Source organism: Cricetulus griseus, chromosome 2, assembly GCF_003668045.3.
Source record: "Cricetulus griseus strain 17A/GY chromosome 2, alternate assembly CriGri-PICRH-1.0, whole genome shotgun sequence".
Taxonomy (NCBI): Eukaryota; Metazoa; Chordata; class Mammalia; order Rodentia; family Cricetidae; genus Cricetulus; species Cricetulus griseus.
In genome coordinates this window covers 345469884-345488904 of record NC_048595.1, presented here as the reverse complement: position 1 = coordinate 345488904, position 19021 = coordinate 345469884, and the positions used below count along the sequence as shown (strand labels likewise).

The window sequence follows — 19021 nt, the reverse complement described above, 5'->3', positions numbered from 1 at the left end:
AGTATCATCAGTGAACCAAAACAAGGTAAAGAGCAGAGATGGCAGGACATGTGTCAGCAAAGACAAGCTCCCTAAAGAGGTGGTATGTGAGCTGAGCTGTGTCATGGAAGAACAGTCCTGCAAGAAGGTCCCAGGAGAAGCAGCAAATGCAGCTGCAAACAGCAGGAGCAATAGGGTGTTCCAGGAATGAGAAATGTCCTAGGAGAAGACACAGGTTGACAGGCTTGCTTACAAAGGTATTCTGTACAGTCCAGAGGATGATCTACGTTAATGGTAGTATTCACTCTTCAGTGAGGGAGTTGATTAAGTGTATAGAGCCAGCCTGAGTAAAAGAGTGCATATATAGTGCATGAGAGAGAGTGTAACAAAACATCATTAAACAAAGCTCTCAGAACATCCAGCAGAAATCAAACGGGGAAGCCCATTTAAGGTAGCCAGCTGGAGTTCCCAAAAAAGAGAATTCAGAGGAGATCAGTGGCCCCTTCAGTGAGGCTTCCAAGAAAAAGAACAAGTGGCAACAAATAGTGGTAACACCATCAAATCTGGAGCTCACAGTGTCTGGTGCAAACTGGCTTGGGAGGGGACAGGGGGATGGTGAGACCCTCTGCTGGATTCCTGACTGAACTTTCTCTCAGTCCACAGCTGAGCTTCCAATGGCTGTCCTTCCAGCTTCTACTCCCCACTTGTAGGCACTTTTACCCCCATGAATGGACAGCATTAATGTGTTTTGGAATGGGTTCACCTTCTAGCTATTCTCAAGAGTTTTTACCCTTACACTGTGTTGCCTTCCTGCTACAATGGTAAGGTGGCCATCCCATCCTCAGACAAGGCACCATGGAAGGCACCTTGAGATGAACCTGCTTCTCAAATAGGGAGGAACAAATCCCCTTCGAGGACCAGCTCAAATCGCCCATGACAGTTTACCAATGTAATGAGCACTATAGAAGGTTCATCTATGTCCAACAACACAAAATGTGAACCTTCTTCCCAGCCCAGGGCTAGCTGAAGCCCCTGAGGGGTGTAAGCAGAGAATGTTGTGACCTGTCCTTCTAAAACATTTCTTCTGGCTGTGTAGTAGTGAATGTTTCTGCAGAATGGATTTAGTAAACTAAGAGACCAGATGATGGCCTTGTGAGCACTCAAGCCAAAGACACTAGTGGCTTTGATAAGAGGTAGGGAAGATGAGAAGGTACGCATGGAACTGTTTTGGAAGTAGACCCTACAGGTCTCTCATGTGGTTCAGATGTGGGAAATGATAGTGAAGATCACACATAGATTTGGAGCTGATACTTCCTCTGCATCTTGAGCAGATGATGGTCTTTTCTACTGATATGGGAAAGCTTGGAGGAGGGAAGGAGTCTGGTTTTGACCGTACCGAGGTCTGAATTAGATACCAGAGTGGAGTTGTAAGCAGGCAGTTGGAAATACATTCAGTATTGTTTTTGTTTAAAGGAGCCTGTTTGCTTTTGACCAGTATTGACTCTCGCCTGGAAAAATGGAGATACTTATTTTCTTTTTAACTAAAACATTGCTTTAATTCTGGACAGCTAAATTTCATAGCAACAAGTGTTCAGTTAAACTGATAGTGTTTTCCTCTTTTGCTTGTCTTCACCTAAACTCCTAGAATAGACTGAAAATCCAAGCAAGGAAATGTTCATTAATTGCATTGGATAGCCCCTTATAATTTCTACTTTTGATTGTGGGGAAATGATCTCATTGAATAAAAGTGAAGGAAATGAGGAGGGGTAAGGTAGCTCCATTGGTAAAGTGCTTGCTAGACTACATGAGGAGTTGGGTTTGGATTCATAGCACCCATGTAAAGGCAGGCATTGTACATGTCTCTAACCCAGCACTAATGGGGCAGGAGGTTCCTAGGGCTCACAGTTCAGTCAGTCTAGCCAAACCAGTGACTCCAGGTTCAGTGAGACCCTATCCAAAACATAAGGTGGAGACAGCCAAGAAGATACCCAACATTGACCCCTTGATCTCCACATGCATAAACGATGTACATCTCCTTCCAATGTTCACATACACCACACACACACACACACACACACACACACACACAGAGAGAGAGAGAGAGAGAGAGAGAGAGAGGGGGGGGTCTGGTTTTATCTAGACCAGTTGAAGTGGGTCAAGAAAAGAACAGTTGGCCTATTTTACAGACTTTCATTTATAACTTGTGATCCATCTGTGTGTGGGGGGCACATATGTAGCACAGTATGCATGTGGAGGTCAGAAGACAATTTCTGGGGAGGGGTCCTTGCCTTCCCCTTTGCTTTGAGGCAGGATCTCTCTTGTCTTTGCACTGACTACTCCCTGTTAGCTGGCACGTGAGCTTCTAGCTGATTCTCCCATTTCTGCCTCTCACCATAGGAGTGCTAGAATTATATATGCAAGCCACCATGTACTTTGTTTTTTTTTTTTTACATGAATTCCAAGGATCCAAAATTGGGCTTACACAGCAAGCGCTTTCACCCACTGAGCCACCCCTTGCTTTTTGGTACTCTTAACTAGTTGGGTGTGTTGGGTTCAGGAGCTTATGGAGCCTATGAATGTTCTTCATGAAACTGTCAGAGCTACACATTTAGACCACTTTTCAACCTCTGTGGGCATAGTTGCATACATTTTATTTTTTTAAATCATGGGTCCTACTTTTTGAAGCATTTAAAAATGAGAAGGAACAAGTCTAGTATCATCTGCTCTCTGAACCATACCTACAGATTGTCTTAACACAAGGACAGCAAGATGGGGGAAAAGAAAAGATGACATGAACTAATAATGGGGGTAGATACATTTTTATTAACTCTGGGCTAAAACAAATGACTTTCCTTTTGAGTCCATTACTCCAGTAATGCACCCTATTGCTCTTTGAGAGGAGAGCCACGGGGCTGGGGGAGAAGGAATGGTGTCTCATCTGCTAGAACCCAGGGAGGAGAAAGGAAAGCCAATGTTTTACTTTCTTGAGCTCAGGGAGGCAGCAAAGAGGACTGCTGGGATGCTGGCATGGAAGAGGCAGCTGAACAGCATAGACAGCACATCCTAAATCCATTCCTTCCAGTGGTGTGTGCTTCGACGTCGGGTCTCCTGTGTTGGAGCTATTGCAAGCTGCTACCTTGGCAGTCACTCTGAATCTAAGGATGTCTTTTGGAAATAGTGGGGCTATGGGAGATGCGGAGGCCAGGGAAGGGTGTTTCTGAATGGAGAAGAGGAAGGTGTTCCAGAGGTCAGAGGCAGCAAACCAAAACTTTGGCATTTAGAGAGCAAGACGATTGGTTAAAATAGGGCTTGTTGACAAGTTCCTGAACTGCTGCGGTAAGCCAGTGACTTCTGAAGTTGCATTTGTCTGTGGTCAGTGGATGGAGATGTTGGCACTGCTGCATGCTGCTGGATGGTGGCGCCCCACCAGGCAGCACTCTACAGAAGTGTAGGACCCACCAGGTCTCTGCGTGGTAATAATTTCCCCAGACATTCCAATTGCTGCACATCAGTGGTGGTTCAACATCTGGGCCTTTTACTATCCATACAGTTTCACTTTAGTTTCTGGCAGTGTGTGTTTCAGGTTTTCAAAAGGCTCCACATTCTTTCTGTTTTGTAAGCAGCTCTTGTGGGCAGGTTGCCTGTTTCCAAGGGGGTTGAGAGCTTTGTTCGTACAGGATCCTAGTGGTTCCACTGAACCTTCATGATGGGTTAAAAAGGTAGCTGTAAAGGAGTGTGCTGTGACTCATGGCCATAATGCTAGCAATAATAATAATAAAGACAATAACAAACAAACATACATACATACATACATACATACATACATACATACACACACACACATATATAACTGAGCCTAAACTTTTTTAAAAAAAAATCACTTTTAAAGATGTTTATGGGTCTAGAGAGATTTCTCAGTGGCTAAGAGGGCCATAGTTCAGTTCCCAGAACCCATGTCATGCAACTTACAACTGCCTGTCACTACAAGTCCAGGAGGTTAGATGCCTTCTTCTTGCCTCTGTGGGAACTCATATACATATACTCATAGACACACACACACACACACACACACACACACACACACACACACACACACACTTACACCCTTTTAATCATTACGATTTTATAATTTAATATCTCTGAACATTGAAGTATCTCAAAGAATGTAAATATTTTGCAGGGAGCATGTTCATGTCTTTAGCATGAAACAGGGATTCCAGTAGAGAATGCACCAAAGCTACAAAGCAACCAGAAACACGAGGACTTAAAGGAGGTATCAGCCTTGAATAAAGGACAGATTTTGATAAGGGTTCAAGCATGATTTAATGACTAAGTAGCTTACAAATCAATGCTGTCACCTGCCCTATTGATCAACACTCAGTATTAAATTCATCAATCTTCTGTTTGGGTTTCTCATATGTGTGGGGTTTTTGTTTTGTTTTGTTTTGTTTTTCAAGACAGGGTTTCTCTGTGGCTTTGGAGCCTGTCCTGGAACTAGCTCTTGTAGACCAGGCTGGTCTCAAACTCACAGCGATCCACGTGCCTCTGGCTCCTGAGTGCTGGAATTAAAGGCGTGTGCCCCCACCACCTGGCTCATATGTGTGTTTTAAGGAAGTGTGAGATTCAATTCCATTTGTTCTTACATGGTTGGTTGTTTTATATGATTAAGCGATCCTGTTCTGAACACCAAAAATCCAAAATACTCTTGAAATCCAAAAGTCACCGTGACACCGTAAGTGGAAAATTCTACACTGTGACCTTTGTGACGGGTCACAGTCAAGATGACAAGCAGAGCGAAAAATATTGAATGATATTACCTTTAGTCTACATAAGGTACATATGAAACAAAGGAATTCCATGTTTAACTTTGGACTCCAACCCCCAAATGTCTCATTATGCTTATGTAAATACTCCAAAATGAAAAGAAATCTGAAGCACTTTTGGTCCCATGCATCTCTGATGAGGGATAGTCAACAAAGGAGTATATGGTTCCCTGTCAACATCTGTCATGCATCTATCTGCTCAGCCTCACCTGTTTCCATGGATGTTTTCTTGAACACCCTACAACAAACCTCAAAATAGTAATAATGGCTCTCATCTTAGAGCCAAGAAAAGTTATTTACATATTGGGTGGCTCTCTAAGTTATAAGTGGCAGAGTATCCTGAAAACTACTTGAAGTTTCCTGGTACCCAAATCTGAGCCAAGCTTTCTTCCTTTCACCTCCCATATGTATTAGCAGCTGTACAGAAGTAAAAGGATCTCAGAGTAGTCTTTGTCTTCATGGTGGCACCTGCATCCCAAGTGGAAGATGTGTTACCCACAGGACAGAGCCAGTGACTGGGATGGCTGTTTAACCAACTAGAATTCACTGAAGTTAAAAACTGGACACTTGGCTGCCACCACACATTTTCAAACACTCCATAGCCACATATGGACAGTGACTCCCTATAGAATGACGCAGAGAGCATTTCCATTATTCTAGAAAGTTCTATGGGACAGCACTGACTGCCAGGCTTTGGTCCAGTCAACAGAGGCATTTTCTTGTGTACTGACTTGTGATAGATGCTTGGCCTGATGTGACAGGGCCACCCTCCCATGTCGGTGCTGTGTGTGTGTCAACATCCTTCATGCATGCACTTTCTCTTCCAAGGAGGAAGTTGGCCGGATATGGAAGATGGAGCTACTCAAAGAAACAGATGGGCTGGGAATTCAGGTTAGTGGAGGCCGAGGATCAAAGCGCTCACCTCACGCTATCGTTGTCACCCAAGTGAAGGAAGGAGGTGCCGCTCACAGGTGACTAGATAACTCCCCCATCCCTCTACCTCTGTCTTCCTCTTCCCCCTTCCCTTTGGTGTTGGGTGCTAGTGCTTTTCACTTGATCAAAGCTCATCTGTGGGAATCCAGGGGGGAAACGGGCAAGAGTGGTTCTAACTGAACACATCTCTGAGCACAGGAAGTGGCTCATTAGGGAGGACACTTGAGGATAGTCTCAACCATGGAGCAGATTCGATTTCTTTGTAATCCCTTTTAGATTACTTACTTATCCTAACTCTTGGGATGCTGGCACTTACTGTGGCATGGTAAGGTGTGGTTTCTTGTCAAGAAAATGCCCCTGAATGGAGGGAGGGACTTCACGTGAGTCTGGGATGAATGACTCAGGAAAAGTGGTCCTGGTTCAAAATGTGGCCACCATGCAAATGTGTCAGATCTTTCAGAGTTTCCCACACACTCACTGTGTGCTTGAAGTCACATGTCTCTACTGCACAAGAAGAAGGGGAAAAATAAATGTGAATCTTTTCCATGTAATCTAAAAGGTACTTAAAAGGATATTTTTTGATCTAGAACAATTGTGTGAAGGGACAGGGTTCAGCTGGAGCACATATGAAGAGAAGGTTATCTGACTGTGACGGATACGACCATCCTCAAATGTCAAGTGTAGTGTTTGCCCTGCTATTGCTTCCGTTCATATGGGGTATCTATTTACAAGGCATGATGGGGCATGTACATATGTTACCATGCCCAAATGTGTACAGTAAGAGTGCAAAGAGAATTGCACTGATAGGGAGGTGACTGTCTTTTATCTAGTCTGGAATTTCTTCAGGCAAGCTAGCCAGATTCCTAAAGGGATATGACAGGCCAATGCAGTATCGAGTTCCCAAGACTGAGAGGGGAAATCTGTCTCATGAGGTGTAGTTGAAGGAGCTAGTTGTGTAGGCTAAACGACAGAAAACCAGCAGACTGCTTCCTGCTCTTCAGCTTCATATAGCAGGATGCTAAAAACTACGCTAGTGGTGAGATTAACTGCAGCTGTCAATTATCCAAGTGACAGTGTTATTAAGAGAGTAAGACCTCAGATGGTTTTAACCCAAATGAGCATCATTAAACTTCCTGAATGGCACTGCTGATGTGCTGTAATGAACTCTCGGCAGCTAGCTGTTTTCCCATTAATGCTATATCTTATGGTCTGCTTGATCTGGTGGGTTGACAATTGGGAAATTCCTGTGCTCAGAGAGAGACTTTATCTGGGAGATGCTCTTGTTGCTTTCCCATCGGGGCTATGGCTAAATCAGTCCCATCATTTCCTTTTCACTCTTAGCCTGGAGTGGTGTGTCTCTCTCTTCTCTGTAGTATATGACTCATTGGTGGGGCATTCTAATTAATAACAGGAGATGAGAGAAATGGAATTAAAGGGCGGAATAAAGAGAGGAATGGGTCAGGATGCTTTGGTGGTGTTGTAAATAAGTAAAGCAGGACCATGACTTGTCTATGCCTGGTCCTCCTCGTCCCATAGGATCAGCCCCTACCCAAACACCTCCTTGACAATTCCAGTGTGTCTCTCCCTCGTGACTTTCCCATTCCCTCTCTTTTGCCATGCTAAATCACTAGTGGGACCCTAAGCATTGCTCTGCTTTAGGGATTTTTGAAGACAGAAGGCAGAGACTATGGGGAGTCCCTTGTGCCTCTCGTCTTTTATTAAATCCTACACTAATTTTAAAGAGAGAGAGAGAGAGAGAGAGAGAGAGAGAGAGAGAGAGAGATGATCATGTGTGCCATAGAGCAAGGAGGCAGCAAGAGAGATGCTGTTGAAGGAAGAAAGAGGGGAGGTGAAGATGAAAGGGGAGAAATTGGTGGATTCACTGGGAGGAAGCCCAGAAGAGAGCTGGGTGGGCCTGGGAGAGTGCGAGGCATGCGCAGGTTTCATGGCAGCACCTGGGTGGTGGTGGTGGCTATCCTTGAGAGGAGGGTGGACCCCTAGGCTATGGTCTCTGCCTCACCAGATTTTCTGTCTGGGTGTCAGGCTCCTTTTTGGTCATGGGAAACCAGACCATCATCAGCTCAGTGGAGTCCACTGCAGAAGGCCATGCAGTGTTCTAGAGTTGTATGCACTTAGGGCGGTGACCTGCCCTGAGGAGACAGTCCAGTGACAGCTGAGTCTCTTGCCAGCCAGTGAGAAGAAGCCCAGAGCTAGCCCTAATTTAAGTGAAAAGAAAGAGTTTTTACAACCACAGAACTGGGCCCAGTCTCAAACCTCTAACAATAGCAAACTGAACAGTTTATTGTTGTGACTGACTGAGCCTTCTGCTTATATAGTTTGTCTGTGGGGACCCAAGGATGAAATAAGCCTTGAGAAACTTTCTTCAAGGTGCTGGTGGGGTAGGGAGTTACCCACATTCACCACATAGCATCGGTCCCCAGTTTCCCTGAAGGAATCTCGCCGCTGTCTGATGAGGGTCGACAGACCAGTGAAGGGCTGCAGGTGGGCTTAGCGTGTCTTGGCACTGTCTACCCTTGGCTTAGCAATAGCTCTGAGCTGATGACAGGGAGGATTAGGGAAAGAATGACTTGACTCTCCTAAAACCCGAGGGTCTTAGTTGCTTTATCACAATAATCATCCAGATGAAGTGTCATTGACACTGATGTCAGAGATGCCTAAAAGTGAGTGTATTCCTAAGGGGCCATCAAGAATCCTGGAGATTTTCACTCCTCTCCTGGGAGTCTAAATCCTAAAGTTAAAGCAGTCCCACCCCAGACCATCTTTGGTTGTCATTGCTTCCTCTTCTATCCAGTCATAAATGTCCCCTCTCATGACTTTGCCCAGCTCCTAGACGATGACCCTTCTCTGGCCCAGAGTGTCTTGACAAGGGATTTTCCCCCCTCTCCATTTCCTCAGGGATGGCAGGCTGTCCTTAGGAGATGAACTGCTGGTGATCAATGGTCACTTACTGGTCGGGCTCTCCCACGAGGAAGCTGTGGCCATTCTGCGTTCAGCCACTGGGATGGTACAGCTGGTGGTGGCCAGCAAGGTAGGTTGTTTTTGTCATTCTTAGTATTTATAATGGTGGTGTGAGATTGGGTGTGAGCTTTTCCCATGCCACACAGATAGGCACATGCTTACAGCTTACCTGGGGCTACGAAGTCCGTGATTCCCCAGAATAAGTCCATGTGAAGGCCCTTCACTGAAATACGCTCAATTATTTCTGTTGTTAAAGATTGCTGTTGTTAGAAACGCCATACTAGAACGAAGGAGAAGGTAAGGAAGAGGAGGTGCAGAAGCATAGAGAGTGGCATGGAAGAAGGAGACTAGGTGGATTCTTTTCTCCTCACTGTAATGAAATACCTGAAATAAATAATTCAAAAGAGAAGAAAAATTATTTGAGCTCACGACTTCAGTCTGTGGTCAACTGGATGCACTGCTGGGCCTATGACCAGGCAGAAACGTCCTGGCAGAAAAGTGTGGTGGGCAGAGGACAGCTATCCACCCCATGGAAACAAAGACACTGAGACCTGAAGAGATCCTTCAAATGTTCACACCCAGTGACCCACGTAGTCCAATCAGGCCCATCTATCAGTTTCTGCCGCCTCCCAGTACCCCAATCATGAGTCCATCAGTGGACTTGTCCATTGATCAAGTGAGAACCCTCAGGGTCTAACCCAGCCCTGACTAACCCCTGAGCATTGCAAGAAGCACCAGGCCTTCAGCATAGCTGGGGGGGAGGGGGGAGGATGGACATGGGACATGGGCCACAATGGCATGAGACTTCACATCCAACCACAGCAGTAAGGGATGCATCTTCTAAGGCCGGAATGAAGGAAGTCTCAGGGCTGCCCATGGACAGGCAGCACAGGGGCCCTGGTCCTATTGCCCTTACAATGCTGGAGCTGCAGGAAGCTCAGTGCCTTCTTTGTCCAGCCCCTCTATCTTCCTCCCCAGCTGTATGGATAAGACGGTAAAACAGATCATCCATGGTGGCTGCCATCTTGCAGAGGTCATGGTGCCAGGCACCCAGCCCTGTCCATCCCACTCTGCTGCCACCTCTCCCTCCTGGTTTTCACTGTCTTCATGAGATCCTGAAGCCCCCCTCCCAGTTGGGACCTCATACACCTGTGTGTGTTATTGTGATGACTGTGTCATGGGCTCCCGGCATCTGCCTTCAACCACTAGAGAAAGGCTGCTGATGCCACAACTCTGATGAGGACAGGCGACAATGATTCCTTTCTGTTATGTCCTGTGGCTGTGCTGTTGAGACTATTAAAGAGGCGTGTGACTCAGGAGTGAGTAAGGTGGAGCCTTGTGGCTGTTTCTGCCTCTGATTGGCTGGCCGGGAGAATCGGAGTGAGGCCACATACGTCTTAGCTCTACATGCTTTTGCCAGTTCTTGTAATTCCTTTTCCAGATCCCCCATTTTTATTTGGAGCTCGGCCTCTGTAGGTTTCCATATATTTTTTTTCCTTTTTAGGTTACAAGGTCTATTGTCAGTTTGAGGAGCGCAATTGGTTCTCCATATCCATGAGTCTCCATCCATAGGCTCAACCAACCTCACATGGGAAGTACTTACAATAACAATTGCACCTTTACTGAACACAGACTACCCCTCCCATTATTGTTCCTTAAACAATACAGTAGCTGTTTAAAGAGTATTCACATTGTATTTGCAACCTGGGAATGATTTAAAGTGTATAAAAAGATGTATGTAGGCTTTATACAACTATTATGGCATTTTGTAGGAGGGATTTAAGCACCCTTGGACTCGTGTCTGTGGGAAGTCTCTCACAGTTAACAAAAGACCATAAATATATAATATATATATATATATAATATATATATAGAGATTCCATTTTTAGCTATCTGAAAAAACTGCCTGCCTTCTACCTTTTACCCCAAACCTCTAACTAGAATGTTAGGTTTGCAAAGGCACAGCCTTGGTGAAGGCTATAAGCCCAAAGACAGCTGAGCACACTCTGCCTGGGACTCCTTTCCTCCCTATAGAGGTTCCATGAGCCCTGGGAACTTCTCTTGAGTCTTTGACACCCAGATTGCTATTGGCATCCCTTGCTAGGGAGAACAGCCATCCTGGGGATTTCCTGTCCCCTGCTAACCACTCCTTACTAGGGGAGAAAGTGCTTCAAGGGAAGGAGAGACCACCTCCTCACTTTGCCAAGCAGACCGGGAGTTTGAAAGCATCCCTAGGACTTGTGCACACACACAGTGCTGTGTTTGCAGCATTTGTACAGTCACCTCAGCCAGGGAGCAGCTAAAAGTTGTGAGTTTCTGCCCAGGATTTTACAGTGTACCATCTGTCTTAGTCAGGGTTTCTATTGCTGTGAAGAGACACCGATACAGGAAACACATTTAATTGGGGTAGCTTACATATTCAGAGGTTTAGTCCATTATCATGGTGGGACATGATAATGTACAGGCAGAAGTGGTTCTGGAGAAGGAGCTGAGAGTCCTGTATCTTGACTCAAAGGAAACAGGAAGTGGTCTCCGTGTCATACTGAGAGAAGCTTCAGCAAAGGAGACCTCAAAACCCACCCCTACAGTGACATACTTCCTCCAACAAGGCCACACCTACTCCAACAAAGCTACACCTAATAGTGCCACTCCCTGTGAGCTTATGGTGGCCAATTACCTTCAAACTACTAGAGCACAGAGCCTCACTTCCATGCTGCCTGCTTTCACCTGCTAACTTTGAAAGGTGAAAAAAGGCGTGTCTTTCCTATACTAAGCTTTTATCCACAAACACAGAAAAAACAGGAGACAAAGATACAAACAGTCCACTACTGACTGGCTGGGCAAATCTATGAGACCACAGACATCTTAGCTTTGCATAGAGCTATGCTGTTGCCTTATGGGGGACATTCACAGGACCTCAAAGACAGTTCCCAGTGATGTCATGCCCTCCACCCTACCCTGCACCTTAAAAGAAGAAAGGCAGAGTGTATAATGGTTGTCAAACACGAAAATCATCTCACTAGATTCTAAAGCAATCCCTTGAGGGAAGATATGTGTTCTCTTTATTCAAAGGTTTCCATTTAAATCCCAGCAGTTATTTAACTTCCCCCCAAGGCCCACGGCAGTAGACAAAAGCAGGTTTTCTGCCAAGTCCGGTGGATTGTGAAATTTCTGCTGCTTCCATATACCCAGCTGCCCTAGAGGTACAGAAGATAAAAGAATAACAGCATGGTGTCAGAAAAGGACAGCGTGCTCCTCCCAGAGGCTTTGCCTTTTGCAGGGCATGTGCTGGAGTCTGTAGAGCTGAGCAACTTTCAGCAACCAATTCTCAGTCCATGGGCTCCTGGGCACCTGACGCAGACCTCAGAAGGGAACACCTTTCAGTCCATGCCATGTGTCCTGTTTACACTCAGGCTGTCAGCTGCCCAGCCTGCTGCTGCTTAACCTTGACCCCAGCTGTCGGAAGGAAGGAAGAGGAGCATCTATCTTCAGTCTCCTCCTGGCATCCAACTGTTCCTCCTCTTTATCCAACCAGAATAGGACAGTCAGAGGCTTTGTTTTTTGTCTTCATACCTGGGGTGTGAAGAATCGGAGAGTTTCTGACCTGATCATAAATAATAATAAAAATGTAAAATCTTATTATTCTAGAACAAGGGAGCTTGTCACAAAACTTTAAGGCATTGTCTGGAAGTGTGGTTACTCCACATGGAGAGAGTGCCAGCTAAGAGCTGCCACAGAAACAAGTTGTTAGCTAGTATCACAGAAAGAGCCTGGATGTCTGTGCTGCCAAGTCAGGGTTGCCAGTGTCCTGGTTCGCATTTTGTCAGCTTTACTAAGTCAGGGTGCTCTTGGAAAAAAGAGCCTCGGGTGAAAAAAAAAAAAAAATGCCTTCTTAAGATTGACCCGTAGGCAAGTCTGTGCCAACATTTTCCTGGCTGATGATTGGTGGTGTAGGATCCAGCACACTGGGTAGTGTCACCCTGAGCAGGCAGCCTTGGGTCTATAAAGTCAAATTGAGCATGCCATGGAGAGCAAAGCCAGGAAGTGGCATTCTGCTATGGCCTCTACTGCAGTTCCGGTCTCCAGGTCCTTGCCTGGAGTTCTAAATTCTCTTTGTGATAGACAGTGGTAAAGATGTGTGAGCCAAATGCTTTCTAACCCAATTTGTTTTGTCCTTTTTTTGTTTTTGTTTTGTCTTTGGGGGTGTGTGTAGGGGGGAACAGGTTCTTTATACAAAGCCCTGGCTGTCCTGAACTCCATCTGGAGACCAGGCTGGCCTCTCACAGAGATCCACCTGCCTCTGCCTCTGCCTCCCTGGTGCTGGGATTAAAGGCGTGTGCCACCACACCAGGCTTTTCCTCTATTTTTTTTATCACAGCAATAAAAAACAAAACAAAACCAGAATAGCCAGGGTGATTTTGATACTATTTATTTATTTACTTATTTGTGTGTGTGTATGTGTGTGTGTGACACATGTGGAGGTCAATGACAACTTGTGGAAATCAGTTCTCTTCTTCCACTGTATGAGACCCTGGGACTTGAACACCGGTCATCAAGCTTGAACGAATGCCCTTACTGAGCCATCTCACCAGCCCAGTTTTGATATTATTTCTTTTAAGATTTATTGTATTATTATAAAGTGTGTGTGTGTGTGTGTGTGTGTGTGTGTGTGTGTGTGTGTGTGTACATGTGTGCTGATACCCATAGAGGCCAGAGGCAACATATGCCCTGGAGCTGGAATTAAAGTTGTAGGCCGCCTATGTGGGTGGTGGGAACTGACCTCAGATCTTCTGAAAGAAAAGTGTCTTCTAAATTACTGAGCTGTCTCACCAGCCCAGTTTTGATGGTCTTAGTGGCATCATGCAGCCAGAAAGTTCTCTTTCATATTCTTTATTTTCACTCTTGGTTTTATTAAGCAATCAACTGGAATCCTGTGTCCATTACATCTTACACAGAAAGCATAGAGACGATGATGCTTTGCCTATCCTGCTAATGGTACCATCCCCTCACAGTTGTGTCTTTTACCTAGAAACACATGTGTGAGTGCAATGTGCATGCCCGTGTTTCCCTTTCAAAGAGACAGAGTGCATCTTGGGGGCCATCCCACCTGGGCTTACATGCCAGCTCCACCCTGAGAAAAGCTGTGTGTTCTGGGCAAGCCATTACATGTTTAAATCCCAGTTTCCTGTCTGCATGATGAGATCAGGCACTGTCTCTGAGGATATCACAATGCTTGAAGGGGGAAGGGGCAGTGATGCCCTGAGCAGTGCAGCTGACCAGGGAGAACAGTAGAGGAGTGACTGCCATCCTCTTTGTCATATAAGAGCACATGTAGTCTAATCACACACATGTCTGTTCCACATGTTTTAATTCTTCTGTTCACTAGGCAGCATAGTGCCAGACTCTTTCCCAGGAGAAGTACATCTCGGCTCCACTTTGCAAGGCCATGACATAGTCTGTCCCTTGGCTTCTCTGCAATTTACTCACCTGCTAGGACCTTTTCTTTCTTTAAAAAAAAAAAAAACAAAAAACTTTCTTGTTGTTGGTCCAACAGAGCAGACAACATAGAAGAGAAACAGACTCACCTTTTGCCCAGTGACTTCATTTCCTCAGAGACAAACAGTTCAGTCTTCACAATTACTGGTGTAAAGTGATTGTTCCAGGCCTAAGGTGTTGCCCTAAAGTGGCTGTTCTTCACATTCCTCGAGGTTGAAAATGGCATCGAGAGCTGGTGATAAGCATTGCTGACTTTAGATGCCAGATCGCTAAAAACTTACCACGTCTATTACAACTTGGCAGTTGGTTTTGGCTCTTGTCCCCTAGTCTATGGATAGTCAAACAGTTTGATGGTTCAAACTTTGCAGTACATTCTACTCCCTGTAGAAGTGCCTACAATGAAGAGATGAGGAGAAAACCATGCCATCTTTCCAGGGCCCAGCTCTTCAGCCCTGCCCATCCCTGGACGTGGTGTCTGGTAGCCTTTCTAGGAAGTGTGCCAGGCTCCTGGGTGCTCCTGGGTATCATGACCATCTCACCTACATCCACACCTGCTCTGCCATCTCTATGCAGGAGTCTAAACATAATGGAGACTGAGTCCATATGCTAATATTTGTCTTGAAAATTTGTTCAGGGGCTGTTTTCATTGAAAAGACATCATATCATCCTGTCTTTAGGATGGCATTTTGATTCTGTAATAAACTTTCTTTACTGAGCGTGTGCAAGTAAGGTAGCCAGTGGGGCAGGGAGAAGGACATCGTGGGCATTAGAGCTTTGGGTTATGCCTGAGGATAATTAGAAATGGTGGGTGGAAGTAGTAGGCACATGGGGGGAGGAAGACAAGCAAAATTAGATATGTTGCAGAGGTTGAAAGAAACAGCCAAAGGCTGGAGACGAAAGGGCAGACTAGTGGTGTCTGTCAAGCAAAGCAAAAGCCTCCCACGTGCTGGGTGAGTGTTCCACCATCAGGCTATATCACCAGCCCTAGGCTCTCCAGCCCTAAGAGATGCTAACAGAATGCCTCCTGAGATGGTCCTGATGGTGCAAATGAATTGCCACACTCTTCTGAGTAGGGCCACAGTCGTGAGTGGTCCAGGGAGAGGATGGCAGGTGACACCAGGAGGACTAGAAATTATTTGAATGGAGTGTGAGGTTAGAGGAAGGGAAGGGGAGGCCAGCTCTTTCAGCTGTGGAGCTGCTCATGAGAGGACTTGAGTCATCTGAAGAGTGACAAGAGAGGTTCAAGGGTGTGCTAACCTTAGATACCCAGATTCTTTAGGAACCACAAAACTGCTTTGGCTTTAAATTGTGTCACCACACCTGACATTGGCTGTGACACAACACATGTGGACCATAAACTCCACGTGCTCTCTGGGTCGGAGATTGTGGCTGGCCTCATCACATTGCCTTCCATCAGCAGCTGGTTCCCGGGGGTAATTCCTGGGCCTTTCGTGTATCCTCTTAGGAAAGCTCAGCAGAGGACCTCCTGAGGTTCACATCGAAGAGCTTACCTGACCTGACTAGCTCAGCGGAGGACGTGTCCTCCTGGACTGACAACGAAGACCAGGAGGCAGATGGGGAAGATGAAGAGGGGACGGGCCCAGCGGCTGTCCGGGGCATGGTAAGTGAGCCTCTGGCTGTTTCCAGCTAGGATGATGCTCATCTGAAGACGTGGGTGACAGAATCAGAGAAGAATGCGGCGCCTTCCTTTTATACTTTTCTCAGAATGCTCTGGAAACGTCTGGAAGGGGAGATATTTTTCATTTAAGAAAATTGAAACTGGAAACCACAGGCTGTTGAGTTGTGTGCGTATTTCAGCCTCTAGAATGCTCTTTCGTGTGCACGAAGACACTCTTGCTACTTCTTGAGGGTGCTTGAAAACAACTGAGGGTTTAAATACAGACTTCCAGATTTCTACTTGAAAGTGGAAGAAACCACTCAGATAAATTAGTGTAGAATATACTTTTGAATTTTAACCATACCAGGTCACCCACATAGCTTACACTGCTTCCACACACATGAGAACTGCTTGGTTACCACCTGGCACGTACAGGAAGGCATCGTGCAACAAGGAAGCAATGTGGATTCCTGGTCTTTCTTTATCTCAGATGTGAAGAATGCATCATTAGTGTAACATCTTACTGCTTTTGAGTCAACCTTCTTTCTGCCCTCTCTGGGCCCTGAACTTAGGTAGCAAGGGTAACAGGTAAGCATTGGAAAATGAGACCTGTTGATCCTGAGGCCTTCCAAAGCAAAGCAAATGAACAAAACCCTGCATTCCTTGTCAGTTACTAGAAAACGCTGCTTTTGAGGGGAAGAAAAAAAGTTGCTTTTTCCTCAAAGGAGAGCTTGCTCAGAAGGTCCACCCATGAGAGTGGGTAAGTCTACCCTCAAGGACCAGGGTTGAGGGTTGGGGGCAGGTTAAATGATCCTGTGGCTGTTCCTTTCTCTACATAGTCTGGTGTCATTTGAAAGCAAGAGTGGAAAACAAATGACTTTCTGCAGCCTCCACACCCCCTCTGCCTGCCTCCTGTCAAGCCTCTCTTTGCACCAGCCTCATCATTAAGTCTAAGCAACTGCGCTCTGCCTTTCCAAAGACCCTTGTGGTGGCTCCCTGTTTTCCTGCCCCAGGACCTTTGCAGGTGCTTTTCTGTCTGTGGAAGCCTCCGTGTCCAGCCAAGTCGGGCTCCTCTCCTAGCCTTCTGACTTCCTCAGAGGAACCGAGTGCACTGTCTGTATTGACCTCCCTCCTCCCAGCTTCAGTGACTGTCCACGTGCATCCCCTGTGAGCTGCTGGCCCTAGATTTTGTTTGGCAAATCTCCGTTGTTCTGCGTCTCTCCTGAGCAGTCGTGAGCTGCATGAGGCAAGGAACCTGACAACTGGTCTGACACATCTGTAGACTATGCATCTGTTTTTTGAGTTCTAGAGCATTAAAGTTTTAGAAGGGAAGCTGGGGGCGTGGCTCTGTTGGTAGAGGCTTGCCTATGTTTGTGAAGCCCTGATTGAGATCACCAGCACCATATAAACCAGGCATGGTGGTACACACCTGTAATCTCAGCACTTGGGTCAGAAGTTCAAGATCATCCTTGGATATATAGTGACTTTGAGGCTAGCCTGGGCTACCCGAGATCTTTCTCAAAAACAAAACAAAATAAATTGTAATACAGTACTAGGGGAAGCCCAAACACGGCTGGCAGCTCCATAGCACTGGAGGCTGAGTTTTCCAGAACACACATTCATAGAAATCCTGCCATTTGCTACTCTGGAGGAAAAAATGGAAACAGGATTGTAACAATAACTCTTTCCGCCAGCCACCAATGCCCTGCCGCCATGTGGGCACCCAAAACACAGAGATTTAATATTAGGTACAATGCTGTTGGCCAATGACTAGGATTTCTCAGTCTTAAGTACCAACCATAACTATTAATCTATATATTTTATTAAGACTTATCTTATCGAGGACGCCAGTGGAATATGTCCTCTTCCTGGGATCACATGGCAACTCCAGAGAAGAGAAGAGGAGGAAGAGCGATTTCCTGCTTGTCCCTGCTTATATTGAATCTGCCTGCTATGTCACTTCCCGCTAGGATCACAAGACTTCTCTTTACTACATTTCCCAGAATCCTCCTCGACTCCTAGTCCCACCTAACTTGCTTCCCTATTGGCCAACAGTACTTTATCAACCAATAAGACAAACATATACACAGAAGGACCTCCCCCATCACAGGATCTACCTAGGTTTTCCACCATTACATCGTATGCTTGTCTAACAGTTGACCCCAGCAGATAGTCTCAGAGAACCTTGATGTAACAGCTGGTGTCATTGGCTATGGGCTTGAGCATCCCACACTTTATCTCTGTCCAGTGCACCCACCCTCCAAGGCCAGACTTCTCCCTCCTATGCCCCCCTTCCTGAGTAGTTTTCAGCTGTGTCCCCAGTTTCTTGTCACTGTAGTATATAGGGAATGGTGTGTGTAGCTGTCTGCCAGAACACTTCCAGCTCTACCCTAGCCCCCATGTTGAGACCTGTTCTAAGCACACATCCTCCTCTAGAGAACATTCCCCACACTCTCCTCCCAGGCCCACAGTCTAGACTGGAGCCCCTGCTCAGCAGGCACCCAGGGGCCTCTCAGTCAGCTTCATTGGGGTCTAATGGACTCAACAGCCTAGGCAATAGGAGGGCTGGTAGCTCAGCACACACGGCCTTCAGATAAAGTCCCAGCCACAGTGCTCATAGTAGTTCAGTGTGTGAGGTCAGGGTCACTTTGATTCCCTACATTTCCTAGGTTGTATTCCCTTGCAAAAATCACCAAGTAATTATTTGTGACTTTTTTTCTTTTTTGAGTTTTTTGAGACAGGGTTTCTCTGTGTAGCCCTGGTTATCCTGGAACTCACTTTGTAGACCAGGCTGGCCTTCAAATCACAAAGATCCGCCTCCCTCTGCCTCCCAAGTCCTGGGATTAAAGGTGTGCACCACCACTGCCCAGCCCTATTTGTGAATTTTTAAACTAAATATCACTATGCTAAATGACCCTTTACTTATATTCAATATATTATGTTACATATTTTTAAATTTTATATAACATTATAATATTCATAAGAGTTTTAAAGATAGGGTCTTGCTATGTAAACTCTCCCTGTAGAGCTCCAGGCTGCCCTTAAACTCACAGGGATCCTCCTGCCTCTGCCTCTGCCTCTGAGTGCTAGGATTAATGCATTCACTACCTCACCCAGCTTCATATTCAGTTTCTAACATGGTCAAACCTATACAGAACACATTTATAGCTGTATTTCTGTAGATTTTTATGAC

At 45.9% G+C, this 19021-nt stretch overlaps 1 protein-coding gene and 1 long non-coding RNA gene across 7 annotated transcripts in view; one reads left to right on the top strand and one right to left on the bottom strand.

The window, feature by feature from the left end:
• The window catches only part of Pdzd2 (PDZ domain containing 2), a 181648-nt gene that overhangs the window by 89794 nt on the left and 72833 nt on the right, over positions 1–19021 (top strand). The window contains exons 3-5 of one of the 6 annotated variants that reach the window (XM_027401250.2): positions 5631–5773; positions 8652–8784; positions 15676–15831. The exons of 1 other annotated variant lie outside the window; for it this stretch is intronic. In XM_027401250.2, the coding sequence (XP_027257051.1) occupies positions 5631–5773; positions 8652–8784; positions 15676–15831 (432 nt within the window). The remainder of the gene's footprint in view (positions 1–5630; positions 5774–8651; positions 8785–15675; positions 15832–19021) is intronic. 4 more of the 6 variants (XM_027401251.2, XM_035440614.1, XM_035440617.1 and 1 more) reach the window with 4 other exon arrangements.
• The window catches only part of LOC118238397, a 33945-nt gene continuing 26677 nt past the window's right edge, over positions 11754–19021 (bottom strand). Inside the window, exons 2-4 of the long non-coding RNA XR_004768575.1 lie at positions 15722–15951; positions 14300–14442; positions 11754–12318 (exon numbers count right to left, since the gene is read on the bottom strand). This is a non-coding gene — a long non-coding RNA (uncharacterized LOC118238397). The remainder of the gene's footprint in view (positions 12319–14299; positions 14443–15721; positions 15952–19021) is intronic.